Below are 12971 nucleotides of genomic sequence, written 5' to 3'. Positions count from 1 at the left end.
ACTTGTCATGGTTGTCCTCACTTAACTGAATACTTTGCACATAAGAGCAGATGGTGTGGCTATTACAGATCGTCTTATTTACCGCTGTGAGACACGCAGACTCCTGTCAAGGCAAACAGAAACCAACACCAGGTTTGAATCTGGGTTGGGGTCGTTTTCCAATCCCACCCATCCTTTCAAGTCCCAATGAAGGCAAAATGCACATAAATATAGAAGTAGTTGACATTTCTGGAACAGGTTGAACAAAACTAAAGTATATTTTATTCTAGTGGTAAAGTTTTTTGGACATTACCTTTCATGCAGTGTGTAATATAGTAGTTTGTGAATGTAAAAGTTCTGCAAAGTTTCAAAGATCAAAGTCCATGACAAATAAAGTTGTCTCCTAGAAGAAATAATTGATTCTGATCTGCCAAAATTAGCCGTCAGCAATTGTGGTTGGTTTGTGTTGTCAACATGTCGAGAAGGCGCTGTTTTCAGCGCTGTGAATCCACTTTGCATGCACTTCTGAAAGAATGAGGACTCTGGCTGGAACTGATACAGAATAAACAATGCCATTGTTACTGTTTGTATCACTGTGTATAAAAGCTCCAGAGCTAAAATTCAGGTATGGTAATGGGCATTTTGTTTCTGGAACATGCTGTAAGCAGTAAACCAATCACAACAGACTGGGCCATCTGACCAATCACAGCAGAGTAGACCAATCACAACAGACTGGGCCATCTGACCAATCACAGCAGAGTAGATCAATCACAACAGACTGGGTTAACTGACCAATCAGAGCAGAGTAGACCAATCACAACAGACTGGGCCATCTGACCAATCAGAGCAGAGTAGACCAATCACAACAGACTGGGTTATCTGACCAATCAGAGCAGAGTAGACAAATCACAACAGTCTGGGTCATCTGACCAATCAGAGCAGAGTAGACTAATCACAACAGACTGGCCATCTGACCAATGAGAGTAGAGTAGATCAATCACAACAGACTGGGTTATCTGACCAATCAGAGCAGAGTACACAATCACAACAAACTGGGTCATCTGACCAATCAGAGCAGAGTAGACCAATAACAACAGACTGGCCATCTGACCAATCAGAGCAGAGTAGATCAATCACAACAGACTGGGCATCTGACCAATCAGAGCAGAATAGAGCAATCACAACAGACTGGCCATCTGACCAATAACAGCAGAGTAGAGGCAGAGTAGAGCAATCACAACAGACTGGCCATCTGACCAATAACAGCAGAGTAGAGCAATCACAACAGACTGGCCATCTGACCAATCACAGCAGAGTAGACTCAGAAAGGAGGAGTTTAGAGAGACTTCTTTGAACGAACCGTTTTTAAACGCTTTGAGAAATGAGGTGATGTGCAATGCATATTATGAGAAAATGAAAGTGTATTTTAACCATTGATGCATGTAAATCTATTGTAGGAGACCTTCAAAACCAAATGATCAACATTTAAAATAGCCTTATATGGGCACTTTGAGTTATTGACACATGTTTTGTGTTGTCTTTCCAGAGTGGTGAGTGGAAGGAGAGAGTCCTGCTTCCCCCCCTCCCTGCCCATTCCATCATCCGTAGAGCATCTTTCATGCGTCTCCCTGGGTCTGAATCCCACGTCAGGATGAACTGTGAGCAGGATTTTGGAGATGGAGGCATGAATGTCACTCTAACTCTCCGGCTGCTCATGCACGGAAAGGTAAACACACATAGACACCACAAACGTTTAGTATTTTCAGTGCAAGACGACACTGGGAGTACAAACCCGACATCGACATGCACATTTCAAAATGATACTGCTTTGTACCAAAACTTCTAATGAAAACATCTTAAACTCAGTGTCAGCAGACTAGTTTCACACCTACTCTCAGCGGCTCAACCTGTCAATACAGAGATGTACAATCTCTGACTTAACCTGAATTGGATAAAATTAATGCATCATATATTGCTTTTTATTACTGTGTATTGATACATTGGTGCAAGTACATTTATTAAATATCAACATTTCTGATTAACTATTAATTCGATTATTCTTTACAGATGTTCGTTTAGTGTAAAACAGTGTGGGAATCACGCCATGATTATTTGCAACTAGATTCTTCGGGAGCGTGTCTATGTTCCCACAGCCCTATGTTCCCACAGCCCTATGTTCCAACAGCCCTATGTTCCCACAGCCTTATGTTCCCACAGCCCTAACCCTAACCCTAACATACCTAAACCTACCCCTCACAGGAGGGAGACTTGTCTGGGATGTTATTGGGCTATCCCTGTACCAGTACAAGCACTAAAACCTACCCTTCGTGGGGGAATTAGGCTTGATTGTTTGACATACCTAAAACCTACCCCTCACAGGAGGGACACTTGTCTGGGATGTAATTGGGCTATCCCTGTACCAGCACAAGCACTAAAACCTACCCTTCATAGGGGACATAGTTAAATGAGAGAACATAGGACTGTGGGAACATAGGGCTGTGAGAATATATGGTTGTAGGAACATAGGGCTGTGGGAACATAGGGCCTAATTTTCAAAATTTTCAGTAAAAAAAAATTCTTAGAAATGTGGGAACATAGGGCCGTGGGAACATATGGCTGTGGGAACATAGGGCTGACCCCGATTCTTCAGTGTATTTTACTTCTTCCAAATGTATTGAATCTACTTGAATTCAAATTTTTAGTAAACAAATGGTTGTAGATTTCATTGCCATGTCATTACAGTGTTGTCAACATGTTCGTTTAACTGTCAGCCAGCTGCCAGTGACAGATTTCCTACCACGTGCCTAAAACTCCTTGATATTTCTCATTTGCATATCTCTAAAAAGGAATGAGTCATTAAAAAGAGTCATGAAAAACCAATGAAAACATAATGAACCGTTAATAAACTGCCACATTTATATGATTTATGTGCCAATTTATTTTACCTTAATTCTCATCAACAGATTGTAACTTGATCTTTCAATGAGGATAAACAGAGATCCTTCAAGACTTAAGTGATCCCTTACATTCTTGGCAGCTCAAAGCACATATCCTTGCTGAAAACTTTTCCAGAAACATTCGCACATGATGTCACAGCTTAATAAGTGGTGCATGACATCATCCTTCAAACTTTTTTCAGCCAGTTATAACAAAAATCAAAAGAAACCCAACCCAATCTCATGAGAAAACATAACTGGTTTATGGGGTACAGATTGGGTAGGAATTTGTAGAATAGATTTGTACAGAAAAGTATGATTTTTAGAAAATAAAGGTCCTTCATAAGCATTGACGTCCCCTAAAGAATCTATAACATCCATGGAGCCTTTCCAATGCACAAAAGTCTCTTTATAGTGGAAAAAAGTTCTTTAGATTATCAAAATGTTGTTCATAACATAAGAAAAACATGGTTTTAAGAGTGCATGAAGGTCCACCCTAATACTATCAGTGAGTCGTAACCAGATCGCACGAAAACGCATGAATGAGATTGTACAAATTTATACGAATTTGCCACCAATTCACCAAAAGTTTAAATAGCTCAATTGCGATAAGAGGGTGTTGAGCCACCAGACAATCTAAAATGTGCTATCACACTCTTTGGGTGTGATTTTTATGCCCATTTGTCAAGCATACTTTAAAGGGATTATTCACCAAAAAATTTAAATTCTGTCATTAATTACTCCACCCCCATGTCGTTCCAAACCCGTAAGACATTAGTTCATCTTCGGAACACACATGAAGATATTTTTGATGAAATCTGAGAGATCTCTGAGAGAATTTAATGAAATTTCACGTCTCAATTGAGGTTACACCACTGGAGTCACATGGATTACTTTTATGATGTCTTTACTACCTCTCTGGGTCTTGAAAGTGGTAGTTGCGGTAGACTGTCAATGGAGGGACGTAAAGCTCTCAGATTTCATCAGAAAGATCTTCATTTGTGTTCCGAAGATGAACGAAAGTCTAAGAAAGACATGGAGGTGAGTAATTAACGACAGCATTTATATTTTTGGGTGAACTAACCCTTTAACTCAAGTCAACATGAAATCAATACAAATTCTGATCATCACTACGGTGACAACTTTCACAATCCAATTCGTACCTGAAAGATTTGTTCATAGATATCGCACTTTTTGGTAACATTAATCAAATGGGTTATCAACACCATCTTGTGCTGACTTTAAACCTGAGATGGGACATTTAAAAGCTACAGAGTGCTTCCGGAGCCTGGAAGGCCCTGATCTAATATGGTTCCATGTGATCCCGAGTGCACAGATACTCCAGACCCAGCCTACCTCATCAAAACCCACAGACAGATGAGCGGGGAGTGAGCTCGCTAATCAATAAGCTGACATTTGCTTTGTTTCTCTTTTCACAGGAGGTCGGCAGCATCATAGGCAAGGTGAGCGATTCTTTTTGTTCCCGTTGTCCCTGCTGTTGACTTACTAGATTTTGTGGATGCGTCTTGAGATTTTATGTCACTATTGGGTTTTTTTTTTTTCCCTCTGTATTAGATTGTTCTTGCAATCTTTCTCACAAACCTTTAGGTTACAATCCAAAAACCGCAGATTAGAAACCCCCAGAGTGTAACACTACAAGAGTTGATGTTTCCTAGCAAATGGATTGTTAAATGCGACTAGTCGTAAATCATATGTATTAATGATCTGGCTATATTGCATTGTTAAATTCTACATCTAGCTCTGTTTATCCCCAGAGCGAGTGCAATTGTCTAAACATGGCACAATTTCTTGGAGAGGCCCAATGTAGATGTCACAATGATTAGTAAACAGTGTGTCAGCTACTGATGAGATGATTTTTGTGGGATTTTTGTTCCCTACTTCGGCCAACTCTAGGTCCTGGAGCGACAAAACACAAATACACACAGTTGTTGGCATTTATTTGGCTCTAAATTAATCTCTTGCGATACAAAGCTCTCTTCAGAACTGGCCTGCTAATAGGTCTCTAGGCCTTTGCCAGAGCTTGGCCTCAGGACCAGAGCCAGACAGAAGGACACAGACCCGCTCTGAGCTCCACAGGGGTCTCTGCTGCTGCAAATACGTCTTCTCGAAAACACAGTGCACTCTGTTGTCTAGCACAAAAAGAATCGAAAAGTAAACAAAGTATGTTGCAATGTCCTAAACGTGGAATCTTCAGATCACAACATCCAAACAATAAATCAAGAACAAGCTTGGCTGCACTTTCTGTTGCAGGGATCTGATCGATCGATAAAATAGAGCCTAGCTGCAACAAGTAGAGCCCAAACATATTCTAACGCAAATATGTGAATGGAAATGTCCTTGCCACGCAAATTCGATTTCATATTGTGTTCTGACACTTTTGGGAAGGCAGTATCTCAACCTGTGCGTTTCATTCTCAGCGCTGCCACAAGTGCTAGAGTGCTAATATAGCTTTATAGGTAGCTAACTGAATCATAACTCGTTGATAACTCTATCGCCCTTGAGTAATCGTCCTTGTTAGACAAACTTTATGTGTTTAATTTTCAGCGTTGCCACAAGGGGTTCTTTAGTTGTTGTTGTTAGAGTAAAATATGTTCTGCTACAGTCGGTTTTCGATTTCAGATCAACTACTTTTATGCTAGAACAACAGTTTAAAGACAATCTGGCTGAGCAAGTTTGCTAAAGTTAGCTAATCCGTCAACATGCTAACTATATCATAACATGTTGATAACTATTGGCCGCTTGAGTAAATGTTCCTTGATACATATTTCATTCTGACACTTTTGGAATTGCAGTGAACCAAAAACATCGAGTTTGTGTAACTTATCGTGTGCATTTCATTTTCAGCGTTACCACAGGGGGTGCTATAGTTGTAGTTAGCTTAATTTATATTCTACTTTTTGATTTAAGATCAATTACTATCATGGCGAAGCAAAACACCTAAGTATGAAGGTCCACTCCTAAACCTATGTATCCATCAGGGGGGCGTAACCAGATACAAATGAGATTGCACGAATTTATACGAAATTGCCTGCATTTCGAACAGTAACGTACAGTAGTTACAAGTTGCAAGTAAACATTCCTTGGTACACAACCTATATTTTATATTGTGTTCTGACACTTTTGGAAATGTTGTTGTGGGAAGAAGGAGGCGGGACCGGCGAACATTCAACAGACTTTTAATAACAAAATAAAACAAACACAAAACGAAAGTAAAGGCAGCAGGACGACTGCTGCCACATAATAAAATATAAACAAAACACAACGTAAAATCCAGGCCTGGCCTCTCTCGTCCTTCACTGCCGTCGCTCCTCCTTTTATGCTTCCGCTCCTCCGTGAGAGATACGAGACCGGTGCGTCACGCATCATTAATCACGCCACCGGCCTCGTCCTGCTCACCACAGCAGCGAAGCAAAAAATGTAGTTAGCATCACTCATCCTGTGCGTTTCATTTTCAGCATTGCCACAAGGGGCGCTATAGTTGTCGTTAGCTCTTACGTTAGATTCTACTACATCCAGTTTTTTGTTTTTTTTAGACCAACTACTATCATGGCAGAGCAATAATTTAATCTGTTGACAAAAATAAACCGTGTTTATATCTAGCTAGCTGAGTCATAACACATTGATAACTCTATCACCCCTTGAGTATCGAGGTTATGCGCCGTTTCTGTTCGTTGGCCAGGCATTTGTGTCTGCATTTAAATACTTGTGTAGAGTATCTTTCTGGCAGTAGTTCCCAGTACTGGCAAATTTCCTAAATCAAAGTGTAACATTGCTGTATCAAAAAGAAAAAGTTAAAAAGCCCTCATCTGTTTGATGCATTAATTTATGCCACAGTTAGTCATTTCATTGGGCTAATTTAAATGGTACGTCTCTCATCGTGGGTTGAATTAATATGCAGCTGTCCCAAGGCTTTTGGGTGACATTTGTGGAATGATGATCATGTAATGCTTAATCACGTTCCAGTATAAGATCAGCTAAACGATGACTTTGACATCCTCTGTTGTCTTCTTTTTCCCCTCTCTTGTTTTTTCTCTGAAGCATAGTAAATGAATGAAGGCCTGTGGTGTAAATCTCCTCACTGTGAAATCAATATACCAAGGCTTGGTTTCCCGGACAAAGATTAAACACAGTCCTAGACTAAATCTGTGCCGTTAACCGGTGGTTCTCCATCACAAATCTTCATTGGAGAAATTCGTGGGGGAGGGCTATCTAGAGTCGATCACTATTCGTAATGCGTCTTCAGGAGAAAGAAATGAAAGTTAATTGTGTATTATAAGGAGAAAGAGAGCTCGGCCACAGTTGACGATGTTTTATATGACATGAATAAAAAAAGAGTAACAGATGTAGTCGTTCAGTTGGCGTCCTTCATGAAACGCAAGGCATCTTCCGCAGCCTTGTTTTTGTTCATGCTAGCTTCTTTGTTCGTAAATCATTCTTGCATAAATTGTTGCAATGAATTGAATTATTTAAATATTAACGTTATGCATGGAAACACTTATTTTTCATTTTATTATTTGTTGTAGTCATAGATTTAGACGAAAAGGTCTAAAATTCTACATTTTGTTGACAAAAATACATTTTATGTTCAAAATTATGAAAAACTTAAAGGTAGATTTTAGTATCATTGAGATACTATTATAGTTTATATTAATATTTTGAATTATTTTTTTCTCTTATATTTTTCAGTTTCATTTACATTTTTGTTAAAGTTTTAGTCATTTTATTTTGTGTTTGTCCTTTATATAATTTTTTTACTATGTACATATAGTTATTTTTTTGTTATTTTAGTACATCAAGGTAAACTAAATGAAAATGAGAAATGAAATAAGTCTAAATATTATTATAAATATTTTTTTTTATTTATTTATTTATTTATTAATTTATTTTTATTATTTTTATTTATTAATTCAAGTAGCAAAAAAAATTTTTTTATATATTTTTTTTTTATATGGTTTTAGTTTTGGTTAACTATAACAACCCTACATTGATGAATACCAAAAACTAAAATACAAAAAAGTAATTTTGTTATTAAAGTTTCATTGGCCAAATGATCAACACACAAGTACGCAACCGTGCAACATATTGTAACAAATTGTACTTGTGTTCTTCCACTGCCTTGTTTTTGTTCAAATCAAATGAAATATGGTAACAGCAGTTTTAAAGAACTTTGTGGCATGACATTTTTATTGGCATTAAGGGTAGATTTATAAGGTGGGTGGTCTCGAAAACATCTCATGTGAAATTTCAATTTCCTTGATAAATTAAAACCACCCAAGTCCCACTTCACCTCTGTTATGACATATCCAATCATCCTTTTAGCCCATCTAAAGACAATGAAACGCCAGTCAAGCGTGTTAAAGCAGATTTTCGGATCTGCAGTCATGACTATGCCGTACACGTTAGCGTCTGTGTCTGAGATAGCGAGACACTATCTGGGGCTATCTAAGTGATTCATGGACTATTGATTCCCTAGTCAGTCCAATTGCAGAGCCTTCGATTGGAAAACCTGTTCCCCTGAGGCCTATGCATGCAGATGCCATATTGCTGTGTAGCGAAGCAGAATTGATATTAATTTCAGCTATCTGTTCAACTAGTCAAACTCACTTTATCCTCCACTATAAGCCATAGTGAAAGACAGTCACTCTGGGGAAACAACATATCACACAAACAAACATGAGAGAAAGGCAATGAGTGCTTTATGATCTTCTTTTTTCTCCCCCTACAGAAAGGAGAGACGGTGAAAAGGATACGAGAGGAGGTAAGCCACATGCTACTCATAGATGTTGTCTTTCTCAGCTTCCCAGCATGCATCATGCATGCAGAACATACGGCGTTCCTTTGAAGCTAGCGCCACATGGAATTCTAAGCATAAATGTGGTTTGGTGCTGGAAAAAAGACACCGAAACGTCCTTTTTTCCCACATACGTCCTCAAAACAGTTGATGTCCGCCACATTAAAGCTGAAAGACTGCAGAAGACATGAATATATAAATGAAGCCTTTCATCTCAAGGGCGCATGACAGCGCACACGCTGCGAACACTAATTCATTAGTTTGATATGAAAGCGTTGGTATTTTCAAGGTAGCTGCTAATAACAATAGCTCCCGGATAAAGATTGAAGTGGGTTACCAGGGAGAAAAACCCAGGCGTGGGTGAGCTTGTCCCTCGGCGAATATACTTTTTTTTTTTTTTGACACTGATGATCAGTAGAAATTCTTCATGAGCTAACAAAAGCACATATCGTCTTTTATTCTCTAGCTCGCTTGCACCCTTACCTAAAGGTTTTTGCTTCCTTACAACATAAAATGACAAAAAGACTGTTTTCTTCAACCTAATTAATGGTTTGAGGGTGGAAATTGTGAACGCAAGCCTGCACATGAGCCATTTTCTATTGCATTAGTTGGGACACCACAGGGGTCAATCCTGGGCCCGATAGATGTCATAAACAGAAGATATTGCAATTGGATGTTTTTCTCTGCTGTTCAGTGCTATAACTAGGAAAAGGAATAGCTCTTCCTGAAAAGAAAGTCTGTCATGATGTACTCGCCCCATGTCACACCGATTCCAAATGATTTTCTTTCTTCTGTGGAATGCAAAAGGAGACATTTTGAAGAATGTTCACACTTCTGTATTCCATACAACAAAAACATATAGTTACCAAAAAAGCACAAGAAAAGTGCACTATAATTCAAATCTTCTAAAGAAACAGGTTTAGAATGACATGAGGGTGAGTAAAATATGACAATACTGTAGTTTTTGAGGTAAATTACTTGTATGTATATATATATATATATATATATACTGTATATATACTATATATATATATTTATAAAAATACCTTGTCTTTTTGTTCAAACCACAAACAGCCCAACATTATATTACTAAAATATTTTCTGGAAAAAAGTCATACCTGAACTATAGTTTAAGTCACAGCAGGTTAAAATTATTGTTGAATAAATCACAGTTTATTATTACATTCAGAAATAAAGCAAAAATTACCGGTAAATTAAGTGAAACATTTACAAACTCTATTAACACTAAACATTTGTTCTAGGTCCCCTGGCTAACAAATCATTTTAATGTAACGGTATTCAGAACAGAGCAGGAATGAAAAATAAAGTATAAAACAAACATAAATTCTAGTCAACAACAATTATTATTAATGCCAAGCCTAAACAAATGTATTTAAAGCGAAACTAAAACTGCTGTTTCTACAACTACACAAATTAACTTGGGCTCACGCACAGCTCTCATCTGGCTTAAATCCATAGACGTTAATTGCATTATATACTGTTAAGTGATATATATATATATATTTTTTTTTTTATAATTACACTAAATAATAACACTAATAAATTTAGTAAAGATATAAATGTCTATACACTTGATAAATATATATGTATACTGTACATTATACATAAATTGCATTAAATATGTAAATTATACCACCGATAAACAGTTGCATTTGCATGCATTTGTGCATGATTGATAGAGAGATCAGTTTAAGTGAAGCTGAGAGTCAAAGCTCTGCAGGAAAATGAATCACTCAGCCCAGTCCAGATCTCTGCTGGAGATCCACACATTTGGACAGAACACACGCGATATGCACACCTAACAGAAGGCCTATGTGGGCAGAACTAGTTTCCCTGAGGAGGTCAGGTAAATTTGTGTTTCATAGACGTACTTTGAGTTTAATCCCATCCGAATCGAACACGCCTGTGTTTTTCTCACACAAAAACAGAACAAATTGCCTACTATTTTCTCGAGCATCCTCTGAGAAATCTAATCTTGTCTGGATAGGAATGTGCTGTGGTTTATTATTTTTTCGCAAGGTTGAATACCGAAACTAAAACTAAATTTCTTGTTGCGTTGCCTAGTGCACCTTCATTATGGATTAAGGTGTATTTCCCAATTTGCAGTGTAAAATAACAGTTGGTGGTTCAAGAACTGCTGGCATCTCCCCTGATGTAGAAAGAAAATACATTTTTGTTAATATTTTATGTGCTGAAAAATGCAGAAAATGCACACACAAAAACGTTTCTAAGGCACATATTTCAAAAGGCCCACTTTAAACACACACACACTTTCAGCATATTATATTTTAGAGGACAAAAAATGCAAGGCCACTGCTTCACCTACTGTATGTATTTGAGCAAAACTATGCTTTAGAGAATGAGTTGAGAGGAAAAGCATAATGTTTAGGTTTCTCTTATTATGATGATGATTTTTCGAAGTTGTAAGTCAAATTTAACAGAGATCATTGGAGTATGTTTTACAAGAAAATGTATACTTAAGAATTGTATACTTAATTCAATGTGTTACTAATTATTTGTGAAATGTCTAGCAATTTCTGAGTAGAAAATTTCTACACATTTTTTTTTTTTTTTTTTGTGTACACCCCATTAATTTATGTGCTTTTACTATTCCATCCATACAGAGCAGTGCACGTATCAACATCTCAGAAGGCTCGTGCCCAGAGAGAATCATCACCATCACGGGCGCCACAGAATGTGTGTTTAGAGCCTTCACTATGATCACAATCAAACTGGAAGAGGTCAGTACAACAAAACTGCTCTTGCATATACAATCATGCAGAGCAATAACCATAAAACATGACATAAACATGGATGTTAATGTACCAACATTAAAGAAATGTTCCCATGAAAAAATGTATTTTGCTTCGTTAAAACGTGTACCTATTCTTATGTTATTGTGTATCTTTTTTTAAATAACATTATATCAAATTATTTTTAAAAAATGGATGTTAATCCCAATGTATAATTACTTTGCCAGCAGTCTCTGCAAATATCCGACTTCCGCTAAAAATGGATAATTTCTGTTAGATGTGCAGCAATGAAGCTGTCAGGATTAACTTCTTTGAACTATTTGAACTGTAGCAATTTTGAGAGATGGTTTGTAAGAGCAGCTGTATGAAACGTGTGGGTAGTTTTCTTATATCGTCAGTCGGTCCCATAGCAGTGGGGTGCCTATCTGTTGTAGGATAGCCTGAGAAATGTTATTTGAACCCCTACACGTTACTTTCCCTTGGTGATGCCAGTGAACGTTTACTGAAAAGAGACATACAGCTCTCTGAAAAACGCTAGACGTCCTAGAATGTGATGGGACTAAAAAAAAAACATTTGAAGCTGATGTGTATCATATACTTCAAATAATTCTTGCCTGACGCCAACATTAACTCAACCAATGGTATGAGTTTGGGGGCGGGATCTGTTTTTCCGAGCAATGGCAGTCTTAACCCTTTCCCCGCCATTGACAAGTTTTTCGGGCAGTCCATGTTTTCACTGTTATACGGTAGGGGGCGCTATTTGAAATCTTCTGAAAGAGTACAGAATCTCCGGATCCAAAAAGAAAGCGAAGAAAAAGATCTTCATAAACCAGTTGTGTGTTCGAAATCGCCCCCTATACCCTCATTCACTATTCCCTTCATTACTCAACTAATATAGTCCACTTGAAGGAGTGAATGAAAACGAGTGAGTGAATCCGGACACTGAGTGCATGTGTGCCGGTGTTTGCTGTTTAATAATCATTTGAAACTTAACAAACTGGCAGCTCCAGTAGTAATGAAAAGATTTATCTTGAACTCTGTCATGGAAACTAGCTTATTAAATTATTAAATAATCTATTAAAGGAATTTATACCTGTATGATATTACGCTGTACCCACCTTGGACCAGCGGTTTGTAAAATGAATGGATGGATGATTCAGCTGCGGCGCCATCTTCTGGTCAGACGTGGGAATTCATTCGGAGCTACCGTCACAGTGCATTATGGGTATTCTCTAGCTGTTGAGCATACATTGGTTGTACACACGTTATTGCAGTGCATTATTGGATTGAATGAGTGCACTCGATAACGTCCACTATGGTTTTGGACACCACTAGAAATGGCCGTCCCCTCAAATAGTGCCCTATTTAAGGGTATGGGGGTGATTTAGGACACGGTGGAGAAAAGTTGTTTATGCACAAATAAGCTAATGCGATTATCATACATTCAACAGCGTAGAAATCAAAACTGCC

General features: G+C 37.9%; 1 protein-coding gene across 5 annotated transcripts in view; it reads left to right on the top strand.

The window, feature by feature from the left end:
* The window catches only part of pcbp4 (poly(rC) binding protein 4), an 84667-nt gene that overhangs the window by 48405 nt on the left and 23291 nt on the right, over positions 1-12971 (top strand). For all 5 annotated transcript variants that reach the window (XM_082137877.1, XM_082137875.1, XM_082137876.1 and 2 more), the window contains exons 2-5: positions 1526-1705; positions 4355-4378; positions 8662-8694; positions 11373-11489. In XM_082137877.1, the coding sequence (XP_081994003.1) occupies positions 1598-1705; positions 4355-4378; positions 8662-8694; positions 11373-11489 (282 nt within the window). In that variant the 5' untranslated portion in view covers positions 1526-1597. The remainder of the gene's footprint in view (positions 1-1525; positions 1706-4354; positions 4379-8661; positions 8695-11372; positions 11490-12971) is intronic.

This window comes from Leuciscus leuciscus (assembly GCF_965113295.1).
Source record: "Leuciscus leuciscus genome assembly, chromosome: 15".
Classification (NCBI taxonomy): Eukaryota; Metazoa; Chordata; class Actinopteri; order Cypriniformes; family Leuciscidae; genus Leuciscus; species Leuciscus leuciscus.
This window is presented reverse-complemented; position numbering and strand designations above follow the sequence as displayed.